Below are 12,500 nucleotides of genomic sequence, written 5' to 3'. Positions count from 1 at the left end.
GGTGAGAGTTTTGTCTCAATCCGACAAGCGGTTGCGGAGAAAACCACAAAAGTTCTGTGCAGACAAACAAACAGACAGACAAATGGACCCAAATACAATACCCTCTCCTCTGGCGAGGATAATGAGTATGGATGGACGTACGTACAATGGACAACCCGAAAACATAATGCCTCTGGCGACTGAGTTAGCGGAGCGGAGGCATTAATTTAAAAAAAAATTAAAAATAACATTTTTCGGAAGTATACCGCCGTTGATGGTTTTTTTTTTCCCCCACAACCTTAAACGCGTTAAATTAGTTAATCGAACCTGTTGTGTGTGTATGTCCTTTATGATGACCCTAAAAAATGTTAAGTCTGCTGTTTGCAATTATTTTCAATTTTGTTTGACTGCCAGACAGCCAGACAGACCAATAAAAATATAAATCGCACCCATATCTGAAGGAAGCGGTTCAGTTTGGCATTTTTAACCAAGAAACGAACGAAACCTATTAAAATTACCCTTTAGAAGCCCTTTGAATTACCCTTGATAACCCAGTCGAATTATCCTAAGGAACCCTTTAAAACTCAATAAAATTCCCCTTCAGAACCCAAGAGAACTAAACACGGTGGATTAGAAAAGTTCTTCTTCTTCTTCATTTTGGACAGATGGAAGGAAGGAATTAAGACTAGATTCCATACAATTTTCCAAATTCAGAGCCAAAGTGTAGGTTCGTGTTCCGATTCAGGTTCTGCAGTGTCCAAAATATAAAACTAAATTGAAATGAAGTAGTTTCTCAATCACAGACTGACGTCTGTAGACAAACAGTGAACCAATTGCTTAACCCTGCTTTGTACTTCGTGCGTGGGGTAATAAGCTGCTTGTTTGGTTTGGAAGCACTGAAATGGCAGTACTGCAGAGTGAATCGCATTACACTCCCCAAGCTTAAAAAAAACGACAAGTGGTGTGTGAAAAACAAAACTACCTTTCCGATCCTGCTTGTTGTTTGTGTACCCTTGTGATGGATCCTGAGCTTTCACAGACCCTGAATGTGACCAGGGTGTTGGGTTGGTCGCAAACCCAGCTCCCTTCCCAGTCACAGCCTGCCCCACCATTGACCCAGTGGTCGACTTCGATATTCGGGGGCTCTTTCTGGAAGGCGTAGTGTATCGAAGGGTCACTGGACTGGCTTGTGGTGTCGCGTCCAGAACAGGAACCCTCTTGGCCAAGCCAGGGGCCGGTGGGGGGCTCGAGCGGCCTGGCAGGGTAGGAGAGCATACCAATTGAAATCATGTGAGCAGAGACATTTACAGTTTACAAAGTGTACCCTTAATAAACTCACAGATCTTGAACTAACTAAAGACCTTTTCACTGAAAGATTTGATTCATTCCCACCCATGCTATTACAACCAATATAATGTTGGGGAACCATTCATTAATTGAACAATTTTAACATGTACAGGGTGGTCTGAAAGTCGCTTTACCCCTGCTGAATTTCTCACAACTCCCTCCCTTCCCTTCCGCCCTCCCCTGCTGTATAATGCGGCAAAACTGACTCACTGACGCGGGACTCAGTAGGAAGTTAGGCAGCATGGTGGGCACAAGTTGTGTCTCGAAGAGTGGTTGCTTGCTTGTGTTTGGATGCATGAAAGAGCACATAAGGCCCCTTCCTGCACCCAAAAAGGTTTCGTGGAATTTGCAAGCAATTCCTCAAATGAGGACAACTTTTGCAGAATGCTTTGGAAAACCGCTTCCACGAAAACTCCCCTACAGTGGCCACCAAGTATCCAGATCTAACGACTCCAGACAACTCTTTGTGAGGCTTCATAGAGGAGAACTGTCGACAAACTATCGGACGATTGCACAATTCCACGCCGCAGTCGTGGCCTCTTTCACACAGGTGACCCCACAAATGCTACACAAGATGTCTCAATGCAACAAATTTAGTGGTACAAGGAGGATGATGGAGTGGATACAGATATAATGTCCAATTAATTATTGTAAGTATTGCACAATAAAACCTACATATTAAAAGAGTTTACGAACAAATAATTTCCTGGAGAGGGGTAAAGGGACTTTCAGGCCACCCTGTAGATTAAAATAAATACTATCAAACTTGCGTGGCAATGCCCCTTTAAACCAACAGAAATATCATATTCCTACCAACGGAGGCAATCTGTGTGCCGACATTCAGGCCAGATATCACGGGGTCGAGTGAAGCCAGGCCACGGTAAAGATTATAAGGACTTGGTAATGGAAATGAGCCACCAGGAGTATTCACCAGTGATGTCTGAAAGGGTAATCAAGGAACAAAGCACACAGATCTTTGTCAATCATAGGTTTAATGAACACAAATTTTGCACAGCTTTTGTTGAATACAAATAACTGCCTTCAGGTTATCAATACACATAATTAAATTGCAGTGCAAGGCAGAGAGAAAGCATTGAGAATAAATATCAAACTCAAATAAACTTAGTGTGTGTACAAATCACATCCTTTAAAATGGAACTTCCAGCTTTCGGTTGCGATCTGTGAAAGATGCAAAACTGTCCACTGCCAAAATTGTCAGCTGCTACACGACTAATTGCAGCATCAGTCAAAGAATGGAGCTCAGGGTTTTTGCACATAAATTTGCCATTTGCCAATGGCTGAAAATTTTCAAATAAAAGCCTTTCAAAGCATAGGAAGGCTGAGGGATGCTGCCATTGGTAGCGTAGCACAGCAGTTGACACTGCTTTATGCAGAGGGTGGTTGTGCGTCTTCACACGGACTGCAACCTAGCAATGCTTATTTAATTCCAATATACATCTTACTGGCGAAAATTTTGACACTTTATTTCCACTGTCACTGAAGGTGGATAGATGATACATTTTCACACGTTTTTCTGTCTGTCTGAAGGATATCTCAAAAAGTTAAGGACGGATTCAGATGAAACTTGGTGGACAGGTTGGTGGAGGACAAGGACAAATTGAGATTTTGGTCAAAATCCAGACACGATAATTTTTAGATCCTCGTGGAGGATCTCCAAGTCTTACTCGCATTGTTGTTCTTCATCTTTTTCTTGTGGACTTTTTTGTTTCACAGCCTACAGTTTTCGTCGAAACTTCCTGAAACTTGGCATATATATATATATATATATATATATATATATATATATATATATATATATATATATATATATATATATATATATATATATATATATACATATATATACATATATATACATATATATACATATACATACAAATGTAAAAATACCCTGCACAGACAGTAACCATCTCCGATTTTGAAAATTCCCCCAAGAAAAAAAAGTTACGACATCAAAATATCTCCGCTAATGGAAATCACTAAAAAATTACCTCCGAAACTAGGCAAGCTTTTTGAATTATGTTTGCAGGAATCGAACAGGGCATTAGCAGAGATGAATTACCGCACATATGATAAATCACTATGACGTCATATCAATTTTTACGACGTCATTCGTATTTTTGACATTTTTTTGTTTCACAACCCAGAGTTTTCATCGGATCTTCGTGAAACTTGCCATGTATATGCAGAAAGCCCACGCGCAGGCAGTAACCATCTCCGATTTTGGAAATTCTTCCTAGAAAAGAAGTTGTCATAATGTTGCCGCTAATGGAAATCGCCTATACCATTATCTCCGAAACTAGGCAAGCTGTTTGAATTTTGTTTGCGGGAATCAAGCCGGGCATTAGCACAGATATAATTTATCGCAAACCTGATACATCACTATGATGTCATATTCGTTTTCATGAAGTCATCATTAAGAGGACGAGGATCTTAGCTCATTTGAGCTTGTTGAAGCGATTCTTCATCATTGAGAGATGGAGCCAAAAACGATATTTCAAATCAAAAGGTTATGGACAGATTTGGATGAAACATGGTGGGCAGGTTGAGTGTGTGATAATGGCAAATCAATTCGATTTTGGTGAAGATCTGTATCTGGATGAGAGAATTTTTAATTTTTCAGTGATTCTTCACAATTGAGACATGGAGCCAATAACAATATTGTTACGTCTGAGGGGGGGAGTATGCATTCAAAGGGTAATTAGGATATTTAATTAGGCATACCATGCTGTTCGAGTTGTACCAGGATCTCGATGTAATAAGTATCAATTCAGTGGTGATAAGTTGTCTAGTAAATGTCCATTTCTTTCAGGGGGAAATGATAATTGTCACGCAATTAGATCGGGAGCCGGGTTAGGGTAAGTGTGTATGCGTAAACCCTTTTAGTATTCCCTGTAGGCTTGCTGTGACGTAACAGGACAGTGCTGCGGATGGCTCCGCCCCGTGATCACGATTGGCGGAAGGCGGCGGCAGAGGGCCAATAAAAGTGCTCGATTGGAAGTGACGAGGACTCGAGTATAAAAAGGTTCTGTTCGGGAAAAGAAGAAGAGGAAGAGTCATAAAAAGAAAGCGTCTGGTCGAGGCTGTTGGTCTCGGAGCGTGCTCTCTTGTTGCACTGGTTCGTTCCTCGATTCGTCGTGTCTCGTGGCCTTGCTGTGCCTCGTGCTGTGCCTTGGTTGGCTCTGGAGTTCTGCTGGCTCGGAGTACGGGACCGAAAGGCGGGCGGACCTGCCTCCCTCTCCTGCTCGCATCTTGGCGCCAGAACTGGCTCCCTGGCGGCTGTGAGCGTTCTTGGGCCTACACCAGGAGGTCGACATCACCAGGAACAGCACCACGGTGTCTCCTGCCCCTGTCGAGCGCAACGCCAATCCAGTGACTGTTGCGTCGACACCACGTGCAAGCCTGACCACCAGCTACGGTGTGTGTGTGTGTGTGTGTGTGTGTGTGTGTGTGTGTGTGTGTGTGTGTGTGTGTGTGTGTGTGTGTGTGTGTGTGTGTGTGTGTGTGTGTACCTGGCGCCTTAAAGGGTTTAAGATTTGTATATCCATTGGAATTGTTTGTGTTTTCCCCACGCCCGAACCCACACCACCATCCCGTCGAATCGCCCCGGATCCATCCTCTTGCCGAGTCTTATTATTATTTCTGGTTGGAGAAATAAACATTATTAACTCAGTGAAAAGCGACTCGTGCCACCTTCCTCGTCCCATTTGTTGGAGAGCGATTAAAACCGCCATCTTTGGGTTATAAAAAAATAAACCGCCTCCATCGTTTCGGCTCATTCTACGTTGGCGGGACTGTTCAAGTCCCGTGGACGTCACATTGGTCTCAGGGTGTTGGATGTTCGAACCCCTCTAAATTATATTTGGTATCGGGAGAATATACCAGGATTAAAATCTCGCCACGAATTGGAATATAAAATTACGACAGAAAAGCACGCGAGCGCGGGAAAATTTTGGCAGGAGTTTTCAAATTAAATTTAATTGGCGGAAAACGGGATTTCTGCACCATGGCGGATGTGCAGATGTTGGAGGAGGAAGGCCACGTGTTGGGCAGCGAGTCGGGGGAAGAAGGGAGAGACCGGGGTAGGATCGGAACCTCCCCCATTCTGAGCGTGGACCGTGCTTCATTGCCCGTAATGGAGCCGGCAGCACCGGAAACCGGCGCGATGTCGATCTGGACAATGTTGGAACGTTTAATGAGTGCAATTACAGCACAAGGGGCAAAAATGTGGCACAGGGGGCAGAAATGACAGATCAATTGGGGGTAATGGGGCAACAGTTGGGTGCACGGATTGATTTAATGAGGGATGAATTGGGGGAAAAGATGGAGAAAATGAAAACTCAGATGCAGGAGTGTGTGGATGTTAAATTGGGAGAAATACAAAGTAAATTCGAGGATAGATTGGAGGAAACAAAGGTAGAAATTACAATGGAGGGGGAAAATATATGGAAAAAATTGGTAGATAAAATTAATGCAACGAACATTCGGGTTGATAAAGTGGATGAAGGCCTGGAACGTCATCGTGCCTGTGTGGATGCTCGTATGCAGCTGCAAGTAGAAGAGTGGGGAGAGCTGAGGAAGCAAGGGATGAATTTGGCGGAGGAGGTAAAAGGATTGGAGGCTCGTTTGGACGAACAAGATAAAATTATGAGCCAAGATGAAGACTTGGATAAAGGCCTGGTAGAGCCGTCTTTTGTAAGTAGAGTGTCCGGGTTGGTTGAGGAGCAGCTACAAACTCGCGACGGAGCCTTGGAGGAGGTTGTGCGGGCCCAGAAGATCCTGCGGGAAGAGGTGAATCGGTCCATTCAACGTTTGGAACAGGAGGCAAAAGTGACCAATGAGACCCTCACCGCAAAACATCTTTGGCCACAGGGGGCTCCGAAATTGGATACGCAGCCACAAGGGTGTTTGATCCCTGGGCTGGATTCGGACAAGGGAGAAACTGGGAAGCGGGCCACCGGGAAAGTGATCCCCCTGGTAAATTTTGACGGGTCAGGGAGCCTTGAAGCTTTTCTGACGCAATTTGAGTGTATTTCCTAACTAAACGGGTGGAATGAGCGGGAACGTACAGGGAATTTGGTGGCAACGTTGCGGGGACCAGCCGCAGATGTGTTAAACGTGATCGCGGAGGGATGTTGACCAGCTCCCACATTTGCGAGGCGTTGAGCCGTCGGTTTGGGTTCGCAGCGAACTGTGATCTGGTGCGGGCCCAGCTCCAGCACCGCAGATTAAAGTTGGGTGAGACAGTGCAGGAGCTGGCACAGGACATTTACCAATCAGTTCGGATCGCGTATTGGGACCTAACAGTGGAGGCGTGGGACAGACTGGCACTAGAGAAATTTCTAGCTGCTCTTCCGGACCCTGAGGTCCGAGCGCTGGTGGAGTTACAGGATCCACCCACCGTTCACCGAGCGGCCGAGTGCGCAGCCAGGCTGGCCTCATGGAGTCGGCCGGGTCGGGTGCCCGAGAGGCCATCGGTGACGATCCGACAGGCGGAGATTCAGGATCAGGGAGGGGGGCTGAGAGAAATTGGCATTACCCAAATGCTTCAAGAGATGAATCCTCCTGCTGAACCGCCAGGTCTATCCGAGGTGCACTTACATAGGTCGAGTCCGGAAATCACTGTCGGGGGTCGGGGAGACTAGATCGGGCTGAGCATATAGGGCCATGCTCGGCTGGTGAGATTGTGGCGAAGTGCCTCCTTTGGTGAAAATAGTGAATTGTGGGAAATTGGCATGGGTTTGCAAGTTCTGCTGGGTTTTAGAGTGACAATAGGGACAGTGGGTAATTGGTAACAAAGCAGGCACGAGTGGCTGTCCAATGGCTGGTGCGTGGATCGGGTGAGAAGTGCTGTGTGAGTTGTTTCAAGTTAAGAAGTGAAATGTATGGTGCACACATTGATTTTTTATTGGACATGGTGTGGTAACAGGGAAGGTCATGGTCGGTGAAGTGTTAGAAATGCAGGTGTCACATGTAAGGCCGATGGGGTGGGGGGAGTCATGTGGGTTTTGTGGGTGGGGATGATGTGCTTGTCCGCAGGGATTGCTGAGGCTCACGGTGAGCGGGAATTGCGACCCCCTTCAAGGAGATTCACCACTGGTGGCTGATGGTGACAGTGTCTGGAGGCAACTGGAAGAGGGTCTGGTTGGGCGACCAAGGCGGGTAGGACCTTGGCGACCCAGGAAGGCCAAAGGAGCCAGTGAGACCCCTTCCAGTGTGTTGTATGGGGTGAGAGCTAATGGCTACCAGGGGGGGTGGGAATCAAAGGGAGCGGGGCGGAAAAACGTCCGGGTTGGACTAAAGCTTACCTATGGGCATGGTTGCACCTGAGATGCCCCCATCACCTTGTGGTAACCTACCCCACGGCCATGACGGGATTCAGCCTGCATCATTAAAATGGGGACCATGACCGAGAAATGTGATGATGACCATGGTGTGAGTGTTGTGAAGATGGGCGAGTCGCACTCGATCCTGCACAACTTGACATGTGCAGCAAGGGCATGATGTCCGCATAATTTTGGGGTCAAGCAAATTTGAAAATTGGCTCCCCATGTAACGCTGGGTCTATTAGCATCCACTGGGGGACGCGGTCAAGTGTAAATATCCCATGAATAGTGTCGTTAAGGCTTAGAGTAGGAATGTAAAGTACAAGTGTTGTGTTTTTGTGGAACCTTTTGTTTCCCCTCCCCAGATCACTGGAAGTGTTGGACAGGAGCGATGATCCAGAGGATGGAGTGCAACTTCGCTCAGTGCTCTCATGTGATAAAATAAAAAAATTTAAAAAATGAATGATTGTTTAGGCGAGGATAAGGCCATAAGGGGGTAGTACATTAAGCAGGATAGGTAAGTTAGCTGCGGCTCGCTGCCCATTGCCCCTCCTACTTTATTTCGTTAGGTTAAATAGGTGTGAGTCAGTAAGTGTTAACGCTGGTACGGTAGCGCCTGTGATATACCTTGCAGGAGCTGCGGTACCAGAGGAGGGGGCAGTGTTACGTCTGGGGGGGGGGTATGCATTAAAAGGGTAATTAGGATAATTAATTAGACATGCCATACTGTTCGAGTTGTACCAGGATCTCGATGTAATAAGTAGCAATTCAGTGGTGATAAGTTGTCTCGTAAATGTCCATTTCTTTCAGGGGGAAATGATAATTGTCACGTAATTAGATAGGGAGACGGGTTAGGGTAAGTGTGTATGCGTAAACCCTTTTAGTATTCCCTGTAGGCTTGCCGTGACGTAACAGGACAGTGCTGCAGATGGCTCCGCCCCATGATCACGATTGGCGGAAGGAGAAGGCAGAGGGCCAATAAAAGGGCTCGATTGGAAGTTACGAGGACTCGAGTATAAAAAGGTTCTGTTCGGGAAAAGAAGAAGAGGAAGAGTCATAAAAAGAAAGCGTCTGGTCGAGGCTGTTGGTCTCGGAGCGTGCTCTCTTGTTGCGCTGGTTCGTTCCTCGATCCGTCGTGTCTCGTGGCCTTGCTGTGCCTCGTGCCTCACCTCGGTTGGCTCTGGAGTTCTGCTGGCTCGGAGTACGGGACCGAACGGCGGGCGGACCTGCCTCCCTCTCCTGCTCGCATCTTGGCACCAGAACTGGCTCCCTGGCGGCTGTGAGCGGTCTTGGGCCTACACCAGGAGGTCGACATCACCAAGAACAGCACCACGGTGTCTCCTGCCCCTGTCGAGCGCAACGCCAGCTCGTCCGGCGCCAATCCAGTGACTGTTGCGTCGACACCACGGGCAAGCCTGACCACCAGCTACGGTGTGTGTGTGTGTGCGTGCGTGCGTGCGTGCACGATAACTCGAGAACGGAAGAAGCTACCAATGTCAAATTACACCACGTGATTCAGGAGGGTGATGGCTAGTGCTGATTAGATTTTGGTCAAAATCGGTCAAAGGTCAAGGTCACATTGAGGTCAAACATTTGATTTTTGATGGTTTGGTACAGAATAATCATAGAAACTTCTGGTTTGCATCGCTACCTTCTCTGGAGACAGCTTTTATTAGACAAGGTCAGAGGTCAAGTTGACGATTTCGTAAGTACCAGTCTCTGACTGCTTGTTTGTTTGTTTTTCCCATTTAAAAAGGGTCGTCTAAGAAGGCCATTAGTCCCCTGTGTTTATGGTACGGCCATGCATTCTGCCCCTGTGGCCTTTAGAATTCGGGCCAATGTGTATACATTTGATAAACTTTGTTTAACCCTGTACCCCGGTCTTGGGGCTGAAGTAAACATGCTCAGGTTTATTAAATTGTAATGTTTGGTTTTGTTGCCCCCCCCCCACCACCACAATCATGCGCTTGTTGGATTCCGGGCCGTGGGATCGAGTCCCACCGTGGTGGGTTGTGTTGGAGCGCTCGAGCTAGGGATCCCCTTTCCCATCCACTGACTCTGAGCTCCATAAGTGCGAGTCGGTAAAACCGTACGAAGTGGCCAGGTACCCGGCCAGACTCTGAACCTCAGCTTGCCTTCCATCCCGAGTTGAAGGGCCGAATAAAGACCCACAAGGTCCATTTATTTTTGGGTGTGTGTGTCTGTCTGTGGCCAGTCTGATAAGTAGAAATCGTTTAAGTGATTCCATTGTACATTTGCCTGCATTCATATTCGTGATCAAGTCTGCTCTGTGTTTCCCTCCCTGTTTCACTGTAAATAACTGTTAAATGTTCCAGTTCGTTGTCTGTGCTTTCTTTCATTGACCCAGTATGGTCCGGGCTTGAGAATTAGGGAGGCCGATTGTGCCGTAAAATGTTATTTGGGGCGGCTTTGGTAATTCCCGCTCGGTTCCGCTGGATCTGAGTCCGTAACAGCGACTCGGTTCAGACAAAGCCAGCCGAGGGTGTGGTTTCCCTGGAAGCTAGACCGCACGGCAACTTAGGTAAATTGGAATCAGACAAAAAGACCCTAACCGCGCAGTCAAAATATTGGCGTCCACGGTCTATTAAGCGACCCGTCGACTTCGGAGTTATCCGGATTGACGACCTTCAATTCCGGGTGTTCGGAGGGGAGACGGCCCAACTGCTCCGTCTCGCGGTCGTCCTCGCCACGAAACCCCGGCACCACAACAATACTAGGCAGAAGGAGCAGACCAAAATTAAGATGGAAAGAAAGAAAGAAAAAACAACCAAACAAACAAGCAGTCATGGACTGGTACTTCCGAAATCGTCAACTTGACCTCTGACCTTGTCTAATAAAAGCTGTCTCGAGAGAAGTAACGACACAAACCAGAAGTTTCTACGATGATTCTGTACCAAACCATCAAAAATCGAATGTTTGACCTCACTGTGACCTTGACATTTGATTTTGACCAAAATCTAATCAGCACTAGCCATCACCCTCCTAAATCACGTGGTGCAATTTGACATTGGTAGCCTCTTCCGTTCTCGAGTTATCGTGCCTACAAACAAACACACAAACACACACACAAACAAACGCACAAACAGAGGACGGAAGTCATTAATATACTAACGAAATCTAAGTAATGAACACTTCTGAGGCAAAACATGTGTGGCGTGTCAGGTACGCTTTTGCACCCTGGTGGGCGGGCTATACTGCCGTCTGGCCGAAACCCGGCACAGGATGGCAGACAATGTGAGGGGTCGGGGCCAGTTGGAACGCCAACTCAGGCGGTGACTCGGATTCGGCATGGCCCCTCCCCCGACCTCCGGTCTCTATAAAACACAGAGAAATCCTCCGTGTTGTGGTTGTTGTGTGTGTGTCTTCACGCGGAGTGTTCCTGCTACTTGACTCCGCCCAGTCTTGCCTCGACAGCCCGCCTTCTGTTCCTAGTCTCCGCCCACACGACCTCGCTTCTCGACCAAGCCTCCTGCTCCACCTGTGTTTGTTTGTGTGTATGCCCTCAGGACTCCTCCCTTCTCCACTCAAGCTCCTGTTCGGAACACGATCTCCACAGGTGCGGCTGTGGCCAGAACAACGTGGCTATTGTCGGGTGCCGCACCACGGAGCATCCATCCCCAGAAACACCCAGATACCAAAAACTATAACCTCAACCCCTCCCTCCCTGGCTGCAAAAGTCTTTTTGCATTGGGGTTTCTTCTTTTTCTGTGTGTGTGTGTCTGAGTGTGCTGGCGCCTGTCTGTTAAGTAAGCCTGTAGAAGATATTTTATTGTTGTTACTGTGAATAAGCTCACATCAAGTCTGCACTGTATCTGCTTTCGTAAGTTGCTTGTAGAATTTCCGGACCCCCCCCCCACACCCCTCTCCTCTTTCCCTGCGTTACATACTCAATAAACCTTTGTTGTGCCACATGCTTTTCCTCGCTTGCTGTAAATAAATAATTGTTGCAGAAATGTTCCCAGCTCGCCTTTGTCTTTTCCCTCATTGGTCCAGCATGGTTCGAATCCAGGTTTAGCCGGGTCTTTATTCCCAACGGTTCGCTCCTTCGAGCCGGTACGTCCTTGGCAGTGTCGCTCGGCTGCATCCAATCTGGAAAGGTGATCCGATCCGGTTCGGACAAGGCGTACCGAGGGCACGGTTCCACGGTGGTTAAACCGTGTGGTTAATTAGGTAACCAGATTCCATAAGCGGGAGGACCCGAGGTCACGCGGTTGAGTTATTGGCGTCCACGGTCAGTTAAGCGACCCGCCGCATCACGGAATTATCCGTGAGCGACGGCCTACAATTCCAGGGAGTCTGGTGGGAATCAACGTAGCTTCCCCCACCTAGTGGTCTTCTCACCCGACCCCGCAACAATATCGATGATTGACGACATAGTGTGGTATCCATCCACCCATTGCGACCATACTCTGTGCAGTGTTGGTGCTGCCTAAGCAGTCTCCTTGGCTACTGGGCACAATCCTGGATGGGTCGCAATCCGACACAGGATACCAGCAAGCTGGCACTCATTTTGCTGACCGCGGAGGGATGACAGGTAGAGTCAACCCCACCTGGTATTAATTAAACAGCCGGACAGGATTGGAACTCAGGATCCGACAATCCCAAGCCACCACCCTCACCATTAAGCAAACACCAGGCATAGTATGGTATCGATTGCTCACAAAGCTGGAAGGTGCACATTAAAGTGGTGAAATAACGACTCGTTCTAAGACTGGAAACACATCAATAAAAAATGCTGCATCCACCTCTCTATTTTTATCAAGCAAATAAAGGAAATATTCCAATTGACCAACAGTGTGAACACCT

At 47.4% G+C, this 12,500-nt stretch overlaps 1 protein-coding gene across 8 annotated transcripts in view; it reads right to left on the bottom strand.

Annotated features, from left to right (window-relative positions):
- LOC147011533 (protein LSM14 homolog B-like) overlaps window positions 1-12,500 on the bottom strand; it is a 31,875-nt gene that overhangs the window by 11,883 nt on the left and 7,492 nt on the right. For all 8 annotated transcript variants that reach the window (XM_085857489.1, XM_085857490.1, XM_085857493.1 and 5 more), the window contains exons 3-4: window positions 2,140-2,266; window positions 962-1,234 (exon numbers count right to left, since the gene is read on the bottom strand). In XM_085857489.1, coding sequence (XP_085713615.1) covers window positions 962-1,234; window positions 2,140-2,266 — 400 coding nt within the window. The remainder of the gene's footprint in view (window positions 1-961; window positions 1,235-2,139; window positions 2,267-12,500) is intronic.

Source organism: Eptatretus burgeri, chromosome 15, assembly GCF_056783735.1.
Source record: "Eptatretus burgeri isolate ZD-2024b chromosome 15, Ebu_testis_v1, whole genome shotgun sequence".
Classification (NCBI taxonomy): Eukaryota; Metazoa; Chordata; class Myxini; order Myxiniformes; family Myxinidae; genus Eptatretus; species Eptatretus burgeri.
Note: the sequence above shows the minus strand (reverse complement) of the source record. Positions and strands in the feature narration are given on the sequence as shown.